The 18,625-nt window shown below is 50.0% G+C and overlaps 2 protein-coding genes across 3 annotated transcripts; both read left to right on the forward strand.

The window, feature by feature from the left end:
* The first annotated feature begins 2,319 nt into the window (after positions 1-2,319).
* Positions 2,320-6,925, forward strand: LOC123098651 (uncharacterized). 2 transcript variants are annotated; one of them, XM_044520700.1, is made up of 2 exons: positions 2,320-2,704; positions 2,783-6,925. In XM_044520700.1, the coding sequence occupies exon 2, from the start codon at positions 3,569-3,571 to the stop codon at positions 4,535-4,537; it is 969 nt and encodes a 322-aa protein (XP_044376635.1). In that variant the 5' UTR covers positions 2,320-2,704; positions 2,783-3,568; the 3' UTR covers positions 4,538-6,925. The 2 variants fall into 2 exon arrangements, with proteins under 2 accessions (XP_044376635.1, XP_044376636.1); XM_044520701.1 differs by having other exon boundaries at positions 2,783-3,352.
* A 5,036-nt stretch (positions 6,926-11,961) lies between these two features.
* Positions 11,962-13,573, forward strand: LOC123098652 (uncharacterized). Its single transcript, XM_044520702.1, has one exon. It carries the CDS (start codon positions 11,977-11,979, stop codon positions 13,339-13,341), a length of 1,365 nt encoding a protein of 454 aa, XP_044376637.1. The 5' UTR covers positions 11,962-11,976; the 3' UTR covers positions 13,342-13,573.
* Positions 13,574-18,625: the final 5,052 nt, after the last annotated feature.

Genomic DNA, 18,625 nt, shown 5'->3' on the forward strand with positions numbered 1-18,625 from the left:
GCTTAACGACGGCATCTTCCTCTCGCTAGCCTTTTTTGCCTCCCTTCTCGTTAGCTGGTTTGGCGGATTCGCCAACGGCTACTTTGTCAGGCCCCGTCAGCCGGGTTGCTTTCTCTTCCAGGTGGCACATGAGTCTATTGCCAAAGAGATAGTGCTCCGCGATTGCTGAAGCTCAGGCTTGCTCTGCGTCAGGATGACCCTTTATCCTTTGGGGCCTGCTTCTGGTCTCTTGTCTTCATCATCCCAACTATTTGCGTTTAGCAGCGTTTGGGCTTCCAACTCGTCTCGTCCGTCGATTCTTGGGCCCCATCCCATGCAAAGCCGTCTCGGCTCTGGTGCACAATCGATTGCATCCTCTCTGTCAGCTGCTCATGACCAGGTTTCCGGGGTGCTAGGGGGGGGGGTTTGCATGCCTCGGGTGACGGCTCCTGTCTTGGCCTTTCCGAGGGTAATCAAGTGCCTGCGGGCTTGGTCACCGTAACCCCGCTGCATTCACCGGCTCCCCTCCCGTCACAACACTTATTTGGACGCCTTATTATCTTGTAATCTGGTGTTGTCAGGATCATCATGCCCCTCGCGGTCTGCGTCGTATCCTTCTTTCAGATATGGCAAACCTAATGATCTTCACCACCGCTGTTACCGATGTCTCTCCTACAGCCATAGACGCCGGGATTGTAGGGATCCAGCTGTCTGCTGGCTGTGCCGAAGGGTTGGGCACCTCAGCTTCCAATGCCATATCCGCGTTTATGCTTCTACACCTGTCTGTCCTACTTATACCTGCCTCTCACCACCACATGTCTCTCCATCCATCCATAGCCCTCCTTCATCCACTCTAGCCCTGCCTCCTCCTCGCCCCCACCTTCCTACCCCTCCCTCCCCTGCTCCCATGGAGCTTGTTGTCCGTGTCCGCGCAACCTCGCCCGATGTCCACTATCCCATGGTTCCCGACCAAAATACCCTTGTTTGCCTAGTCAACATCACGCCGCCCCAGCCCAACTTCCTTCCTTGGCTCCGGCGTGTCTTCCAGCAATGGCTTGGCACTACAGCCGTTCGCTTTGCTAGGTCGGCTGTGGGCACCGTCTTCGTCGTTTTTCAGCGTGAGGAGGAGCAGCTAGCCGCGCTCTGTGCGAGCCCTCTCTTCGTGGGCTCCCGCACTGTCCGGATCCTTCCCCATGGTGCGGGCGACAATGCCTTCTCCTTCTCCTTCAAGCACGTCGTCAATCTCTCGCTGGAAAAGCTCCCGCTGGAGCTGTGGAACCGGCGCAGGGTAGCTGCGTCTGTCGCCGGCTTCGCCAGCATCCTCCGCATCGAGCATGCCTGCCTCTATGGCAGCGAGTTCTCGTGCATCTTCGCGCTGGTGAAGGTCAAAGCCCTCCAACACATCCCCCACCACCTAGCCTTCCACCGCTTTGACGGCGCCGGGGCCTACGCGGATGTCCTCATCACTGAGATATGGGATGTCGCACGCTCGCTTGGCGCTCCCTCTGCTCCACCCCTACCCCCTTGGACCGCCATGAGGATGGCGGCTCCAGCCAAGGCGGCAGTGCCCTGCCAAGGACGCTCCCCCGCCAAGGGCATGCACCCCCTCATAGGGCGCGCCCAGGGCGCGCCGCCCCTGGCCGTCTGGAGGAGGAGGACGACATGGCAACTCGCGCTTATCGCGCGTTCCTTCACCCGCATATCGCCTCTCCTGCCGACCTCATGGCGATGCTGAAGCTTTCCTTCAAGCCAAGGCTCATCAAAATGGCCACCTTCCATCTTCCCACCGCTGAGCAGATCCTCCATGAGGACGAACCACATCACTGCCTCCGTCCTATCCTTCTCGCTGCTGACGCCCATAAACCCCGAGTCCTTATTTCCTTTGACCCTGACACCATGTGCTTCTCCTTCAAGCTTGAACTCAGCCACTGTCGCTCCGCTCTGGGCTCGATTCCGATGCGCCATGTCGCAGTGGATGACGGCTATTTCCCATCCTTTGATCTTCGCTCCGAGCTGCTTGCGCTGGAAACCTGTCGCTCCCTGCTGTTCAAATTTTTGCCCCAAACCGGAGATGGCAATATGTGTCTCCGTACCCTGCCTTTGCTGCCTGCTGTTGAAAGCAAGCACCCCCCAAAGCCCATTGTGCCAGGTGGGCTGTTGCCTACGGTGGGCCCCTTCCTTTCCCTGGCTAAGGCTGCCATCCTGTCGTCAGACGTATACTTCGTGGCCCAAGCTCGGGTGTAGGCCCACCAAGTCCTCGCAGCCCGGCCCATCTGCTCCAGGCCCATCAAGCACTTGCCACCACTAGGTGAAGGGCTGCTCTCACGTGGTGCTGTTTCCCCAGTGGTGGCCACTGACCTCAAGCATGGCGCCTGCTCGCTGGTCCCGGCTCATGTGGCGGCCGCATTCTGCAGCTACCGGGCGCCACCGTCTGAGCCCCAGGCAGGGGATCTCCTCCCTTCCCCGCCTACGCTACAATTCCTCGGGCCTATGGTGCCTGGCTCCGGCGCTTCCCCGCCTTCTCCTCCTGAGGCTGTGGATCGGGTTGCGCCCCTCCGAGATCTGGCGCCTGATCCCCTCATGCTGGAGCTGGGGCTCGGGGGCGCTGCGCATGCTGGGCCTGGCAACCCCGGTCGCCTTGGGGAGCTGGTCCCCGTCGGGGGCGCTGCGGTGGCCGCGCCACACTCTCCCCACCGCAGCCCTCGGATCCTGCAGCTCTATGATGGTGAGTGGGTTGGCTCGATTGAGAGAGCCTCCAAGAGGAAGGCGGCGGCGTCTGATGCCGTCTCTGCTAGCGCCGCAGGCAGGCGTTCCCCCTCTCCTGGTCGCCGTCGCAAGGTGCCCAAGGTAGCCGCTGCGGCTGACCTGCTGAAGCTCCCCCTCTCCGACACCCCCACACCGCTTACCAGGGGTAAGCTCAAGCAGCTGGCAAGGTGCTGCGATCTCAACGCTGACGCCATTCTTGCCCACGCATTAGCTCAAGCTTCTTCCTCCGGTGGTGTTGCTCGTCCCCCCCAGGCTGGTGGCTCCTCTACTTCCTCAGATAGTGACTGCGCCATTCTGGATGTGTAGGCCTAGTTCTTCTGTAGTTTGGCTGCTGTGGTCGTGGCTGCCGTTCACCACCTTCCCACCAGCCCGTTTGCATTGTTCCTGCATTGTTCTAGTACCTGTAGCCTGTTCTAGGGTCTGTCTGTTCGAGGCCTCTTTTGAGCCTGTCATGCACGCGTCTGTTGCATTTCCTTCACATGAGCATTTCAAACATGTGTCTCTCGCTTTTTATGCTGGGCTGCTGCTGCATCTTGTAATCCATGAAAGTTTTTGATTGGAATGTTCGTGGCCTCGGTGATAATGACAAGTGTTCTTTGGTCCGTGACACCCTAACTTCCTGTCGTCCTAGTATAGTTTGCTTGCAGGAAACCAAGCTGGAATCACTCTCGTGCAGAAAATTGAATGCCTTTTTACCCCTCATCTGGATTGCCATGAAGATTTCCCCTCTAATGGTTCTTCCGGTGGTCTACTCGTGGCCTGGGATTCTTCAGTTGTTGCTGGACAGATCATTGTGGTGCACAAGCATTACATCGCTATCAGAATGACATCCACCTCAAGCAGCTCTGTTTTCTTACTCACAGCTATCTATGGTCCTTGCTTGGATCGAGAGAAACTTCCTTTTCTTGATGCTATTGACTCGGCTGTTGGCATGGTGTCAGATCCCTGGATCGTGGTTGGTGATTTTAATATGTATCATTCTAAGCATGAAAAATTACGAGGTCGTATTAACTGGGCTATGATGGACATGTTCAATGCCTGGATCAGGGATCATGGTCTTGATGAGATAGAGATCAGTAACAGACAATTCACTTGGTCAAATAAAAGGGATAATCCAACGCTGGTGCGTCTTGACAGAGTGCTTGTGAATACTGACTGGTTGCTGGGGTTTGCTCAAACTTCCGCCTCCGCTGTTCCTACTGTCACCTCTGACCATGTGCCTATCCCGGTTCAGTTTAGCAATCAAATTACCAAGAGTAATCCGTTCCGTATGGAGAACCACTGGCTAGCTATGGAGGACACACGCAGGATCATTTTGGAGGGCTGGACTCGAGGAACTAGACAGTTTCAGTCATCTGCCTCACTTATCAATTTCAAAATAAGGCACATTCGTGCCGCCTTGAGACGCTGGAAGAAGCACAGGGCCAGTCTTGAATTTCTTATCCATAATAATAAGCATGTGGTTGAGTACCTCAATGTGGTTGAAGAACGGCGGCTGCTATCCACTCTGGAAAAGGTTCTAAGGCAATTTGCTTCTACTAAAGTTGGACAGCTTGTTCTATGGAAAACTGGGATGTGGCGCAGAAGGGCCAAGTTGCGGTGGTGTGTTTCTGGGGATGAGAGTAACAAATTTTTTCACGCGGCAGCCAACGACCATGCAAGGAGAAATAAGATCAGGGTTTTTGTGCATGAAGGGGTTGAGTTCTTTAACAATGCACAGAAATTGCAGCTCGCCACTAAATACTTCTCTGAGCTTCTTGGGGAGACCGCTCCCTCTCTGCCGACTGTGTAGCTAGGCAATCTGTACCCCACTTTGGACCTCTCCTGCCTTGAAGCAGAATTCACCTGGTCTGAGATAGTAGCTGCCATCAACCTCTCCCCAAGCAACCGAAGTCCCGACCCAGATGGGTTCACTAATGAGTTCTTCAAAACGTTTCACAGCACCATCAGGCCTGATCTTGAGCTCTTCTTCTCAGGCATGTATCATAACCGTGTGGACTTGACAGGCATCAACACGGCGTTCATTTCTCTCCCGCCGAAAAAAGATACACCACTGGAGCTACGGGACTTTAGGCCTATTTCCATTGTTCACGGCATACCAAAGCTGGCCAGCAAGGTTCTTGCTCGCAGACTCCAGTGTCAGATACCGGATCTAATTCACTCCTTTCAGTCAGGTTTTGCCAAAGGGAGGTCCATTGTGGAAAACTTTGCCATGGCCGCTGATATGGTTCAATCTGCCCATAAGAGAAATCTCCCTATGGTAGCACACAAGCTTGATTTCCGCAAAGCCTTTGATACGGCCAGCTGACAGTGCCTTCATACTATCATGGAAGCCCGAGGTTTCCCTCAGAGATGGATCAGTTGGATCTCTTCGCTTCTTTCAACAGCCAGTTCAAGAGTTATGGTTAATGATGAGCTTGGTGATCCTTTTACGGCTAAGAAAGGACTAAAGCAGGGCGATTCCACATCATCATACTTGTTCATCCTGGTTGCAGATGTGCTACAGAGGCTATGTTGTGCACAGTTTGAGGCGGGTAATTTGGTTCATCCGCTTGGATCAGATCGTTTGTGTCCTGTTTTGCAATACGCGGATGACACACTTTTACTTTTCCAGGGCAACATGCAGCAGGCCAGCCTCGTCAAGCAAATTCTTACAGCTTTTTTTGAGTTCTCGGGTTTGCAAATCAACTTTCACAAGAGCACCTTGGTCCCCATATGCTTGGACAGTACGATTGCTAACCAGATTGCTGCTCTCTTTGGTTGCCCCGTCTCTTTGTTTCCCTGCACATACCTTGGCCTCCCTCTCTCTCTGCACAAGATCAGACATGGCACGCTTCTTCCAGTAATTCACAAGGTTGATAAGCGGCTGTCTGGCTGGTTGGCTGCCCTGCTGTCCCCTGTGGCCGTCTAACTTTGATCAACTCAGTCCTCACCAGTATCCCGAGCTACTTTATGACATGCTTTCTATGGCCCAAGGAGTCCATTGCTAAACTTGAGAGCCTGTTACGAGCATTCTTTTGGCAGGGAAAGAATCATGTTAAAGGTGGTCACTGTCTCATGGCATGGGAACACGTCACCTTACCAAAGGAGTCCGGTGGACTTGGCGTGAGGGATATCTATGCTCACAAGAAAGCCATGATGTGCAAATTTGTTGCCAAGGTGCTGCAGTGGTCAGCTATTCCTTGCTTCCAGTTGTTTGCGGCCCAATACTGTCAAAGTCAGGAGTTACCTGGCGCCTATTACAGGGATACGCCAATTTGGAAGGGGTTCAAACAGTTCATCCCCCTAGTTATGTCTGCCTCTAGCTGCTCCTTGGGTACTGGACGCCTTATTTCCTTCTGGAAGGACAAGTGGTTGCCTGCTGGACGTTTGTGTCATGAATTCCCAGTTCTCTTCTCTTATGCCAAGAGTCCGGGGTGCAGTGTTGCCTCACAGTTCTCTGACAGTGGTTGGCACTACAGCTGCACCCAGATTTGTCACGAACGGCAGCTCGAGAATTACAGACTCTCCAACCCCTTTTACTAGGTGTTCAACCCTCTTCCTCCGGTCAGGATCACCGTATCTCGTTTCTCCACAACAAAGAAGTGACTACTGCCTTCTTCTACCACCTCCTTACCTTCAGAGGTGTCAACAGCATATCCCAACAGTGGGTTTGGGATCCTGTTATCCCCTTGAAACACAGAATCTTTCTTGGCTGGCTTTCTGGGAGCGTCTGAATACCCGAGACAACATGGTAAAGAAGCAGTGGTCTTATATTGCTACTCATGCTTGTTGTGACATATGCCCGGCTCTCGAGTCCATCAGTCATCTAGTTTTGAGATGCGTTTGTGCCCCTGCTATCTGGAACAGGTTTGACCTGCTCGATGCTGCTAACAACTCCATGGATTTATTGGACTTTGTTCAACGTGCTCATCTACGCTGGCCTACATCTCCCAAACTGCATATTCTGATTGCTGTTGCTTTTGTCACTCTTTGGCATGCCAGAAATGACCGGGTTTTCAATCACAAGCGCTGGTCTCCGACTTATACGAGAATGTATGCCGTTGAACTGTTAACTTTATGGAGCCACCGTGCTCGGCGTCCTGGGGATAGAGCAATCATCATGGCTTGGTCGCAAACCCTTTTGGCATAGTTTGGCATAGTTTAGCTTGCTTAGCTCATGCTCTGTTCTGTCCTTCCTTTTTCCCCCTGTTCTCTCTTCCAGGCTTCTCATGGCCTTGCACCACGGTGCAAAATATGAGCCCCATGTACGGATCTTATGATTCTTTGGCTTCGGCCTTTGAAATATATAAGGTAGAATGATCTACCTTCTCGTTTCAAAAAAGAAATAAAGAAAGCTCAATAGTGACCCAAACCGGACCCGATCTTTCCAGGGCGAGAAGCCTCCACTAATGAGGAGATAGCCGCCAAGAACGATGATGAAATTGTCCAAATCACATGTAACATCATGAGATTTGAGAATAAAATGCTCATGAACAGAGCATGCTAACGGAAAATGTTAGAATAAATCCGAGGCATAACATCAATCATCCGAGGACAAGCAATCACACGAGCACGACACCGAGATTTGTTAACGAGGTTCACCGATATGGCTACATCCCCGGGGCCTGATTACGGGCGCTCCTCCCCGTGACACCGTCACAATACCGCACACCGGCCACTCGGACGCCGGCACACGCCGCCGGCTCCCCCTTGCGTGCATGTGCTATTATGTTGGCATAGATTACATCGTGTGTCCATCCTCGCTATATATGAGAGGCCTATGATACAAGTGTCCTACTAGGACACGACTACATATCCTATCTAAACACAATACAACTACAAGTTCAACTGTAACCTACCTTGTACATTATATTCGACAAAACTCCAACAGAAAAAAATTAGAATATTTTGAACTGGATGAATCTCTAGCACCCAATTTCTTCACTGACTGAGTAGCTAATTTACAGTACGACACCATGAATAATCAACTGATTCAGCAGAGGAATCCGAACGAGGCACATGCATCAAACAACGGATGCCTGCTTGAGCACAATGAAATTGGCGAACGAATCCACCCGTGGTCGACAAAGAAGCCGTGACCTCCCCGCCGCGCCGCGCCGCCTCGTCGAGGCGAACTCCCTGGCCGCGCCGCATCCCTCGCCGCGGCAACCCCTCCCCACCTGCAACTCTCAGCCGAACAGCCCGCCGCGCCGCACCACCTGGCCGCCGCAACGCCTCCCCACCAGCAACTCTCAGCCGCACACCCCGCCGCGCCGCACCACCTCGTCAAGCCGCGCCCCCTCGCCGCGTCGTCGCCCCTCCCCGCCTTCCACTCTCAGGCGAACTCGTCGGTAGGGCGGAGATGACCAAGATCAGAAGGATCCAACTCGAAAACACACGAACGTAGACGAACAACGACGAGATCCGGGCAAATCTACCAAAGATAGATCCACCGGAGACACACCTCCACACGCCCATCAATGGTGGTAGACGCACCGCCGAAACGGGGTCTAGGCGGGGAGACCTTTATTCCATCTTCAGGGAGCCGTCGCCGTCTCGTCTTCTTGAGCAGGACACAAACCCTAGCAAAACTGGAAGAAATGACTAAACACGAAGCCTTCCCGCCAGCCCTTGCCGAGATCCACCGTGCCCCCATAGCCCTAGGACCACAGGAGAGGAGCGGATCTGCGGCGGGAATGTCTTTATTGTTTTTATTAAGTGAAGCCATCGGCTAACTGAGTTTAGCTCAGATGGGTTGATTCCTTCTGGTGGAACCAATCCACCAGGGTTTAAATTCTAGACTTGGCATTGGTGCTTGCATTTTTCTGGATTTGTTTCACGTTTTCCGGCGATGTTCATTTAGCGAAGGAGACGTTTCCTTTTAACACGTCAGCTTCTGTAGTGACTTCAACAATCTCAAGATGTTATATGGCTCAGCCTTTCGGAGATACTCATTAGGGTAACGTGTGCATGCGTTCATAAATTTGGAAAAAGATCACAAATTAGGGACCATTGACTCTTGTTATAATTGACCTTTTCAAGAAAGAACATGACTTTGACATTTTTTGATTCTTTAAAAAAAATCATAAATTTGATTAGAAAAACAGGAGATTGTAGAAATGTTCACGTGTTTCGTGGATCTAGAAAAAGAGTTCAGGATTTTGAGGAAAAAATGTTCACAGAAAGTCTAGGTATTTGAGGGAAAAAACTTCATAAATTTGAAAAAAGTTCACGGATTTAAGGAAAAATGTTCACCAAAAATTCAAAAGTATTTCACAAATTAGCGAGAAAGTTCACAAATTTGAAGAAAGTTTCGAATTTGAACAATTCATGCATTTTAGAAATAAAAAATAAAAAATAAAAAAAAAGTAACAAAAAAAAAAACGTCCATAAACAAAAATAACCCACGAAAAGTTTCAAGGAGCTTCCCAAAACCAGCCCATGAAGCCTCCAAAACCGGGAGCTTCCCGCTCGCGTGGTTGAGATGGTGGGCCAACCCATTGAAACGTACTACTACAAAGGAGAGAGTTGGGCGTGCCTGCTGTAGCGGGCGCAGCGGACGCCAAATATAAGTTGGGCGTTTCTGCTTCTTTAACCGAATGCACTCTAAACGGCGCAGCGGACGCCAAATAGAAGTTGGGCGTGCCTGCTGTAGCGGGCGCTGAGTACGAAATGGCTACTACTTGGCACATAAGTGCGAAATAACTAATGCTTGCTCGTCTTGCTTGTACATGATGCTTATCGGCCAACCTGTGAACCACCCTTAGTCATCTGTTCCACGTTTTACTCATACGAAGGATACACCCAAATCCTATTAGGCGCCCTTAGCGCCAAATACAAGCTATTTCACTAACTGGTCCACACACCCTCTGTTCTGGGCTAAGGCCCATTCACTTTTTTTCTCTCTCGCTTGCTCTCTACGATCGCACCCTGTGGGTGACGTTGGCAAGAACCTAGTGCAGCCTGCGCTTTTGGGAATGTTTTTCTATTTTTCATTTGATTTTCCTGTTGGGGTTTTTCGTTTTCGTTTTTCTTTCTCTTTTTTATTTTTGTTTTTTGTCAACATTTCAAAACACGCGACTTTTTGTTTTCAAATGTGTTAACATTTTCTATTCCATGGTTCATTTTTCAAATTTATGAATTTTTCGCAATTTTTTTTAATATTTTTTCGAACTTTTATGAACTTTTTTCCAAACCCGTGTACTGCTTCAAATTCTTGAATTGTTTTGAAGACATCCACATTTTTGAATTGGTGGCTTCATTCGAATTTGTGTCTCTTTCCAAAACTCGTGAACATTTTGAATTCTTGAATATTTTTTCAAACTCATGAACATTTTCTCAAATCTATGAACTTTTTTCAAATTGATAAAAATATCTAAGTTCTTGATTTTTTTTGTACTTTTAGAGATTTGCATTTTTTTTTCAAAAAAGACAACACTTGTCGGTCAACCGTGCAAAGGTTAATGGTCGATCGGTGAGCGCGGTTTGTGAGCGCCAGGTACTACAACTGGCGCTGAAGGAGTTAGACATGAGTGCTCTATATTGGGATAGGTAGAGTGGTTTTCTTAGGGCACGCCCAAAATTTGGGCCAGTCAGCCCCCAGTCGTTCGATCTGTCCTGTACAGAGCCTGTGGAAACCGTTCGATCGCGCTTGTATCAGACGGGTCCCGTGGACTCGGTCATCCTCTTCCTCGTGCCTGCGAATCCCTCACACCTCCTCCCCCGTCTGACCCACTCCCCACCTCCTGTGCGCCCCCGCCGTCAACCGGAGGTCAAAACAACCATCCCTCGCATCTCATCATCGCCGCACCGAAAGTCGTTGTCTCGACAGCGATTGTAGCACCGACGACAATGGTTCTGGCAAAAAAGTACTAAGGTCCCAGCAAAGCTCACCGCCGGTTGCAGCCTTTGTGGGTCGCGTGGTGGTCTCCTATATAGCACTGGCGACCATGGTTCCAGCAAAAAAATTCTACGGTTGCAACGTTTTTGTGGAGAGCGACCACCGTGACCTATGGTCCCAGCAAAAAATTGGTACGGTTCCAGCATACCTCACCGCTGGTTGCAACTTTGCCAGGGCGCGGTTGTAGCACGGGTCACCGTCGGTTGCACTGTCGAAGCACGGGTCACCATGGCCGATTGTAGCTTTCTACTCGACCGAGTCCAGGACCTCTGACTAAGGGTAGTAGCTTTTTGCCAAGCCGGTTCCTACTTCCCCCAGCCTGCCGGTTCCAGCTCCACCGGGAGGGGTCGCCGCGATCACCGCCCATAGTAGCAAAAAATTATGCCGGTACCAGCATCTGCGAGAGCGGTTGCAGCATCTGGCGGGCGTGGTCACCACGGTCAACGTTCGGAGTAGCAAAAAATGATGCCGGTTGTAGCACTTTGGATTGCTGGTCGTAGCATATTTGGACGTGGTTGTAGCACCGCCAGTCACTGGGTGACCAACACCTCACCCCGCCGTTGCAGCACCTTGCCAGCCCGAGCTTTGGTAGGGAGAGAGACGAGAGAGGTGCACGCTCGCTAGGGGAGACCAGTAGCGGGGCGGCCACCAATGATGTGGGGTGAGGACGGTTGGTGGGTGAGGGGGAGGAGAAAGTGGGGAAGAAGGGATAAGGACGTGTGAAGTGGATGAAGGCCGACGTGGACCGCCAGATCGATTGGGATCGAGCGACGCTCGCGAGACCGGCGGAAAGCTTGGGCCGGACTGTCGTACCCAAACGTTTTCCTTTTTTTCCAACCTGCCTTTTATATTGAAAACTTTTAGAGATTGGGTAGAAATAGAGATTCTAATAGAGTTGCTCTGAGGGAGTGTGATTATTTTTCATCTTACGTTGCGTATGTAATGTACCCATGGCATGAGGGTAAATACTGCTTCCAAAGCTGACAAAGCAACAAAAATCGATGTCACCTGAAACGGACGCATCGTATAGTGTCTGCTTCTGCATGTACATGTACGTAGTCGGTTCATCGGTGCACGCCAGACATAGCTCGTGAACAACACGTACACACGTAGTACGTGCTAGGCTCCAGACACGGCACTGGAAAGCTAACTTGGACACATTCCATCAACGTTCACGGGACGACAACAGCTGGCATCATAGCCTAGCTAGGTACTACGTGACCATCCTCTATGCATATATGCATGCATGCGGCCACTGAATTATTCATTTTGGTACACAACCAACATTTCACTCACAGTAAAGAAATTGGCTTATAAATAGACACCCCACACGCACGCACACACACCACATGAGCAGGAGTGAGAGTGAGACACACATCACACACACTACACCGGCCGGGATCATCGAAATGGCGACCGCCATCAGCAACGGCAGAGGCCCATCGACGAACGACGAGCTCCAGTCCATCCTCGCCGCGGCGCGGCCGTTCCTCCTGGGCGACCTCGCGGCCGTCGACCCCGACCTCCCCTCGCTCGTCTCCGTCCTCGTGTCCGCCGGCGCCGGCGAGTGCTACCACAAGCACGGCACCTTCCTCGCGCACCTGCTCGACGTCTACCGCATCCTCCGCCTCTGGGGCGCGCCCGACGCCGTGGCCCGCTGCGGCCTCTTCCACTCCTCCTACTCCAACTCCTACGTCAACCTCGCCATCTTCGAGCCCGACGTCAGCCGCGCCCGCGTCCGCGGCATCGTCGGCGCCGCCGCCGAGCGGCTCGTGCACCTCTTCTGCGTCGTCCCGCGCCACGCGCTCATGCACGACGACCTCCACCTCCGCTACACCGACGCCGAGCTCCGGGACCACCTCGCCGCCGCCGAGGCGTCCCTCCAGGCCGCGCGCTCCGGCGGGGGCAGGCCGGAGGACAAGGCGGAGCCGTGGCGCGCGAAGCTGCGGTCCGTGGTGCCGGAGGAGGGCGTGGTGGTGCCGCACATCCGGACGGGGGAGCCGGTGGCGCTGTCGCGGCGCGTGCTGGCGGTGTTCGTGCTGATGACCGTCGCCGACTTCAGCGACCAGTACACGGACTACCAGGACAAGCTGTTCCGCAACGACGACGGCCGCCTCGAGTTCGCCGGCGACAACTGGGCCGCGCTCTGGCCGGGGACCGGAAAGCCCGGGCTGTGGATGAGCGCCATGTCCAGGCTCGCCGCGCTGTACCGCCTCATCGCCACCGACGAGCAGCTCCGCCACATGGAACAAGAGGGGTCGACGAAGACGGCGGCAGGGGACGAACAGGACGAGGGGCTGGAGCTCTGCATCCCGCCCGTGTTCGACCGGTGCAGCAAGGTGCTGGACCCCGGCGAGCAGATCGCGGCGAGGGACCTGTACTGGGAGGCGATCTGCAGCGACGGCAAGGAGGGCGTGGAGTCGCTGCTGCGGCGCTGCATCGTGAAGAACCCGTACGTGGGGGAGCCGTGGCTGGTGCTGGCTCAGGTGCTGCTGAACGAAGGAGGGAGGTGGGAGGAGGCGGAGGCGGCGGCGGCGGAGGGGCTGAGGCTGGTGCTGGAGTGGGGCAGCAGCTGGGACAAGAGGATGTCGTGGGAGGGGTGGGTGTCGTGGGGGAGGGTGATGAGGGACAAGGCCAAGGAGAAACAATGGCCGCGCTCTGCCTGGGGCATCATCAACCTCGGACTCGTCGAGCAGATCAACGACCACAACTAGCTGCCGTCATTTATAACTCGCTCGATCACTCGATCAGTTGTGGTGCTTACTTAGCGCGAGTTTGTCTTCATTAATTAGCTGTGTGATGGTGTGGTACCTGAGTATGTGACCTATATATATTTCTGTCATTGTGTGGTGGTCATTAGCGTGATGTTGTGGTATCTGAGTGTATGTGACCTATGTTTGCTCGTATGGTTGAATAGCTACTGATAATGAAATGAATGGTGAGCCACCATGACTGTCAAAAAAGAGTTGCGCTTGATTTTTTATTAATCCTTAATCACAACTAAGTATTGCCTGCCATGAGTGCCAGCCCCAAGCTCACGCTCTATATAGAACCGCCTTAGGCTTTGTTTGGTAGAGGTGGATTGGGAGGTACCAAAAATCCAGTCTTTACAAACAAAGCAACATCGTAGCAGAAAAACTTGCTACAGGTAGAATCCACACACAAAATTAAACATGTTGCTATAGAACTGTAGAAGCCCTATGGTGATCGTCAAGCTCGTGCTAGGTGACGTCGCTCTGGCAGCCATCGTGGGAGCACTTTATCATTGTCAAGACAATATCATCCACTACAAGGCAGCAAAAAAGCCTCCGATGTGCTTGCAAGTCAGGCACTATCCGCCGGGGAGCTTGGCAAGGCATGTGCCACAAGCTAAATATCCGCCATTGCACTCCACAAATTCAAGATCATAGCAAGAGGTTAGTATTACGGAATCGATAACTCCCAAACGCGCTGCATTTTGATGTTTCCGTTCAAACGCCTCCTGCGCCGTCAGATCTACAGTACGAATCTTAAATCGGCTGGGTTGCCACGTCACGCAAAAAACTCGTTCGGGCCCGATACTATCGACCCCGAACGCCTCAGTCTGTCTCTCTCTCTTATCCTTTCCCCAACCACACCTCTGCTCACTCTGCTGCGCATTCTCGCCGCCGTCGCCAACATCGACCGCAGATCAGCTCCCGCCCGACCACCGCCTCCGCCGCGCGCATCGACGGCTACCGCGGGACGAGGAGGCACGCAGTTCCCTCGACGCCCTCGCGTGGGGAGCATGGCAAGCCTGCGGCAGGCGCGCGGGGAGGAGCCCGGCCTCGGGGAGGAGCATGGCAAGTTCCGGCGGCGGCTGGGCGATGAGGAGGTGCGGCCACCACCTATCCACCTGGTGCGCCGCCGATGTCGTCGAAGTTGGTGTTTGGTGCGGGCAGAGAGGAGCGGCGAGAGGGAAATGGGGGGAGAGGCGGTGGGCGACGCAGGGGGAGGGCGGATCCGGCGAGGCACGCGGACCACCCTGATGCGCCTTCGGCTTCCATGCGGGAGCCAGCCGCCCCGTTCCCCGCGACGGCCATGAGCGCCAAGCTCCTCAAAGCTACAGGCATGGCGTGGCGGCTACCGCGCCGCTGGGGAAGAGATGCAAGCCACCGCGTTGACGCAAGGACGAGGTACCGGCCACCGTGCCGCCGGCGTGGAGAAGGGGTAGGCACGGCACCCGTTCTAGAGAAGTGGAGTGTGTTCTACAGGCTTACATCTCGCCGCGCGTTCTACAAATTGTGCAGCTCCTTTCTGAGGTATGAATCGTGCCCACGCCTCTCCCGTTCCAGTTCTTCTACTAACTAATGTGAGTTTTCCCGAGATGAGTTGCCGTCCTGCTGATTGCTGGATTTTTAGAAGATAATCAATAGAGGTGAGGAAAGCGCTGGGTGCTCCCGTCGTCGCACACGGTCGCTGGGAGAGCCGGCGGCTATGGAGGACGTCGAGTGGCAGTGGCAGTCGCTCCCGCTTCTGCTACGAGTGTATCAACGGCGTCGTCAGCCATCGACCCCTCCATTTCGGGCTTGCTCGAGGTACAAGATGCATCCGTCCATCTCATTGCTACGAAATTTGTTGAAGGTGCAAGTCTGATTAATCAATCCATTCCACCGATGTTGTTTCAGTATTTGCCATGCTTTTGTTTTAATTGTGTTTTTCTCTGACAGTCAGTACAAGTAGTAGAATAGAGTGTCAAGCATATCAGACATACATAACCTGGTCCCATGTTGCTTTCATGTTGATTCAATCAAATCTAATTGATTGTTTGAGACAATCTCTATTTTGGTTCAGTAATGTCATGTTCATTTTACTGTCGGAGTGATCCATCGAGTCCATGCATGCAATTTTGGTTGATTGGTTCAGTACATATGGCCATGCAATTGAAGAAGAAACAGTCTACAATCATTGATCGAGCATACTATGGGCAAACATTTTTTATTGCCATGCCACTTTAAAAAAAATATTTGACATGGCGAATTAACTTCTATTGCCAAGACGAAGGCAATTTTTTCGGCAAATAAAATTGGAAATTTTAGTTCAGGAATCATGGCGAATTTCTAAATTTAACCATGGCAACTCTATTTTCATTTGACCATGGCAAATTTTGTTCAAAGATCATGGTTTCAATTTCTCATTAAGTAACCATGGCAACTTTTTTTTCATTTGATCTTGGTAAGTTTAGAAATTGATCATGGCAATTTTAGTTCGTACATCATGGCATTTTTTAGTTTCATGTATTTCGCTTGGCAACATTTTTTTAGCCAGGACAATGGCAATTTTTAGTAAATGACCATGGGAAATTAAGTTTATGATGCATGGTAAATTTAATTATTTAAACATGGCAAAAGAATATTTAGTAAATCACGATGGCAATTTTTCTGAATGTTAAGTACATCCACAACTTCTGTCGCGCCCTTGTTTGGCAAATTTTACTCCATTTTTTGCCATGGCAAAAAGACCTTTATTCACACGGCAAATTTTAGTTTAAGTTTCCATGGCAATTTTTTTTGTTTAAGTTTCCATGGCAAATTTATTGTAAAGAGCATGGAAATTTTGTTTTAAATATGATGGCAAATTTACATTTCCAGAACATGGCAAATTTAACTATGTGGCACGGCAAGTATACTTGCATAGCCATGGCAGTTTTTTAATTTATTTGCCATGGCAAAATTACTCCATTTTTGTCATGGCAAATTTAACTTCATTTTTTGCCATGGAAAAAATACTTTTATTTTTCACATGGCAAATTTTAGTTTTAGTTGCCATTGGAAATTTTATTTTTAGTTGCCATGGCAAATTTATTGTAAAGAGCATGGAAAATTAATTTAAATATTATGGCAAATTTACATTTGTAGAACATGGCAAGTTTTACTATGTAGCATCTTAAATATATTTGTGTAGCCATGGTATTTTTTAATTTATTTTCCATGGCAAAAGTACTACATTTTTGCCATGGCAAAAATTAAACCATTTTTGCTATGACAAATTTAACTCCATTTTATGCCATGGCAAACTTCTTTAGTTAACATGTTCAAAAACATGCAAACTTGCTATGGCAAAGTTATAGATGTTCAAAACATGGCAATCTTTGCCATGGCAACATAAGATGTTAAAAAATATGGCAAATTTGCCATTGCATTTTAAAATGTTCAAAAACATGGCAAACTTGCCATGGCAAACTTTAATATGTTGAAAAACATGGTAATTTCTTTTAATTAAGTTTTGTCCAAAAACATGGCAAACTTCTTTTAATTAACATGTTCACAAACATGCAAACTTGCCATGATAACTAAAGATGTTCAGAAAAATGCCAACATTGTAGATGTTAAAACATTCGTAAACTTGCCATGGCAAATTTAAGATGTGCAAAAACATGGGAAAATTCTTTTTTAATTATGTTTGTACAAAAACATGGCAAACATGCAAACTTTCTTTAACTAAGATGTTCCAAAAACATGGCAAACTTGCTATAGCAAATAAAGATATTCAAAAACATGGCAACCTAAGATGTTAAAAAACATGACAAACTTGCCATGGCAACTAAAATCAGTATTGTTGATAGAAGTTTTTTTTTCCATGGCAACTAAATGCATTTTTTGCCATGGTTAGTTTTGTCTTTTTGCCATGTCCATCCGAGGAATGTTTGTCATGGCCATTACAAATTAGATTCAGAACACGATGAGTTTGTTCTTTCAAATTTCTTTTTGCCATGGCAAAACGTTTTGATCCTTTGAAATTTGTTTTGCCATGGGGATTACATGTACGATATCATCACAACTTAAGATGTTTTCTCTATTCTTTTTCCAAAAAAATTCTATGTGTCTGGAGAGAACTTCTTTCACCATATCACTTCATGGCAACTTTTCATTTTTTTATAAACATCATACTGATGGCAATTTTTCGTACTGTTGAGATGCAGATTGCCATGACTTCTTCCTTTTTTTGAGCCATTTTTTAAAATATAAACTTGAACATGGTAATTTTTTTCATAGAATTGCAAAAGTCCATGGCAATTTTGTTGTGCACAGAAAAACTGGGCCTTTTACCGAAATCACTAATTAAGGAGTACTCGTTGCAAAGAACACTCTATCTTCCCAGGTCACGACAAGTGGCGCACATGCAGCGCGCCACTTGTCGCAACCTTGGAGTTTTCCCTTTTTTCGTAGATTCGTTTATTCAAAACGTTTTATCTCTTAAACCGTGCGTCCAAATCTCAAACCGTTTTCACCATTGGATTCCTCGCGTCGAGATCTTCAAAACTAGATCCCATGTTGATAGGTTTTGACGAACTTTTTTTCACAAACCGGACGAAAAAACCAAACCGGGAGCACGGTTTTTTCCCTTTCCGAAAGAGGCACACCCGTGCCTCTCGCGAAATCACAACCGTGCCTCTCGTGGAAGCAAAACCGTGACTCTCGTGGAAAGAAAAAAAACAGAAAATGCGTTTTTTCCTTTCCGAAAGAGGCACGCCCGTCGCGAAAGCACAACCGTGCCTCTGGCAAAAGCAAAACCGTGACTCTCGCAAAAGAAAAAAAAAACAGAAAACGCGTATTTTTTCCCTTTCCGAGAGGCACGGCCGTGACTCTCGCAAAAGCACAACCGTGCCTCTCGTGGAAGCAAAACCGTGACTCTCGTGAAAGAAAAAAAAACAGAAAACGCGTTTTGTTTTTCCCTTTCCGAGAGGCACGGCCGTGACTCTCATGAAAGCACAACCGTGCCTCTCGCGGAAGTAAAACCGTGACTCTCGCGAAAGAAAAAAAATAGCAAACGCGTTTTTTTTTCGTTTCCGAAAGGCACGGCCGTGACTCTCGTTAAAGCACAACCATGCCTCTCGCGAAAAAAACATGACTTTTCACGAAAGAAAAAAAACTAAACGCGTTTTTTCGCGCAATTTTTTTTTTCAAAAATTGTTTTTGGTCGAAACGCTAAGGAAGACCGGGGAAAAACCAAAATGTCGAAAAAACACGGGAAAAAACC

Source organism: Triticum aestivum, chromosome 4D (genome assembly GCF_018294505.1).
Source record: "Triticum aestivum cultivar Chinese Spring chromosome 4D, IWGSC CS RefSeq v2.1, whole genome shotgun sequence".
In the NCBI taxonomy this organism is placed as follows: Eukaryota; Viridiplantae; Streptophyta; class Magnoliopsida; order Poales; family Poaceae; genus Triticum; species Triticum aestivum.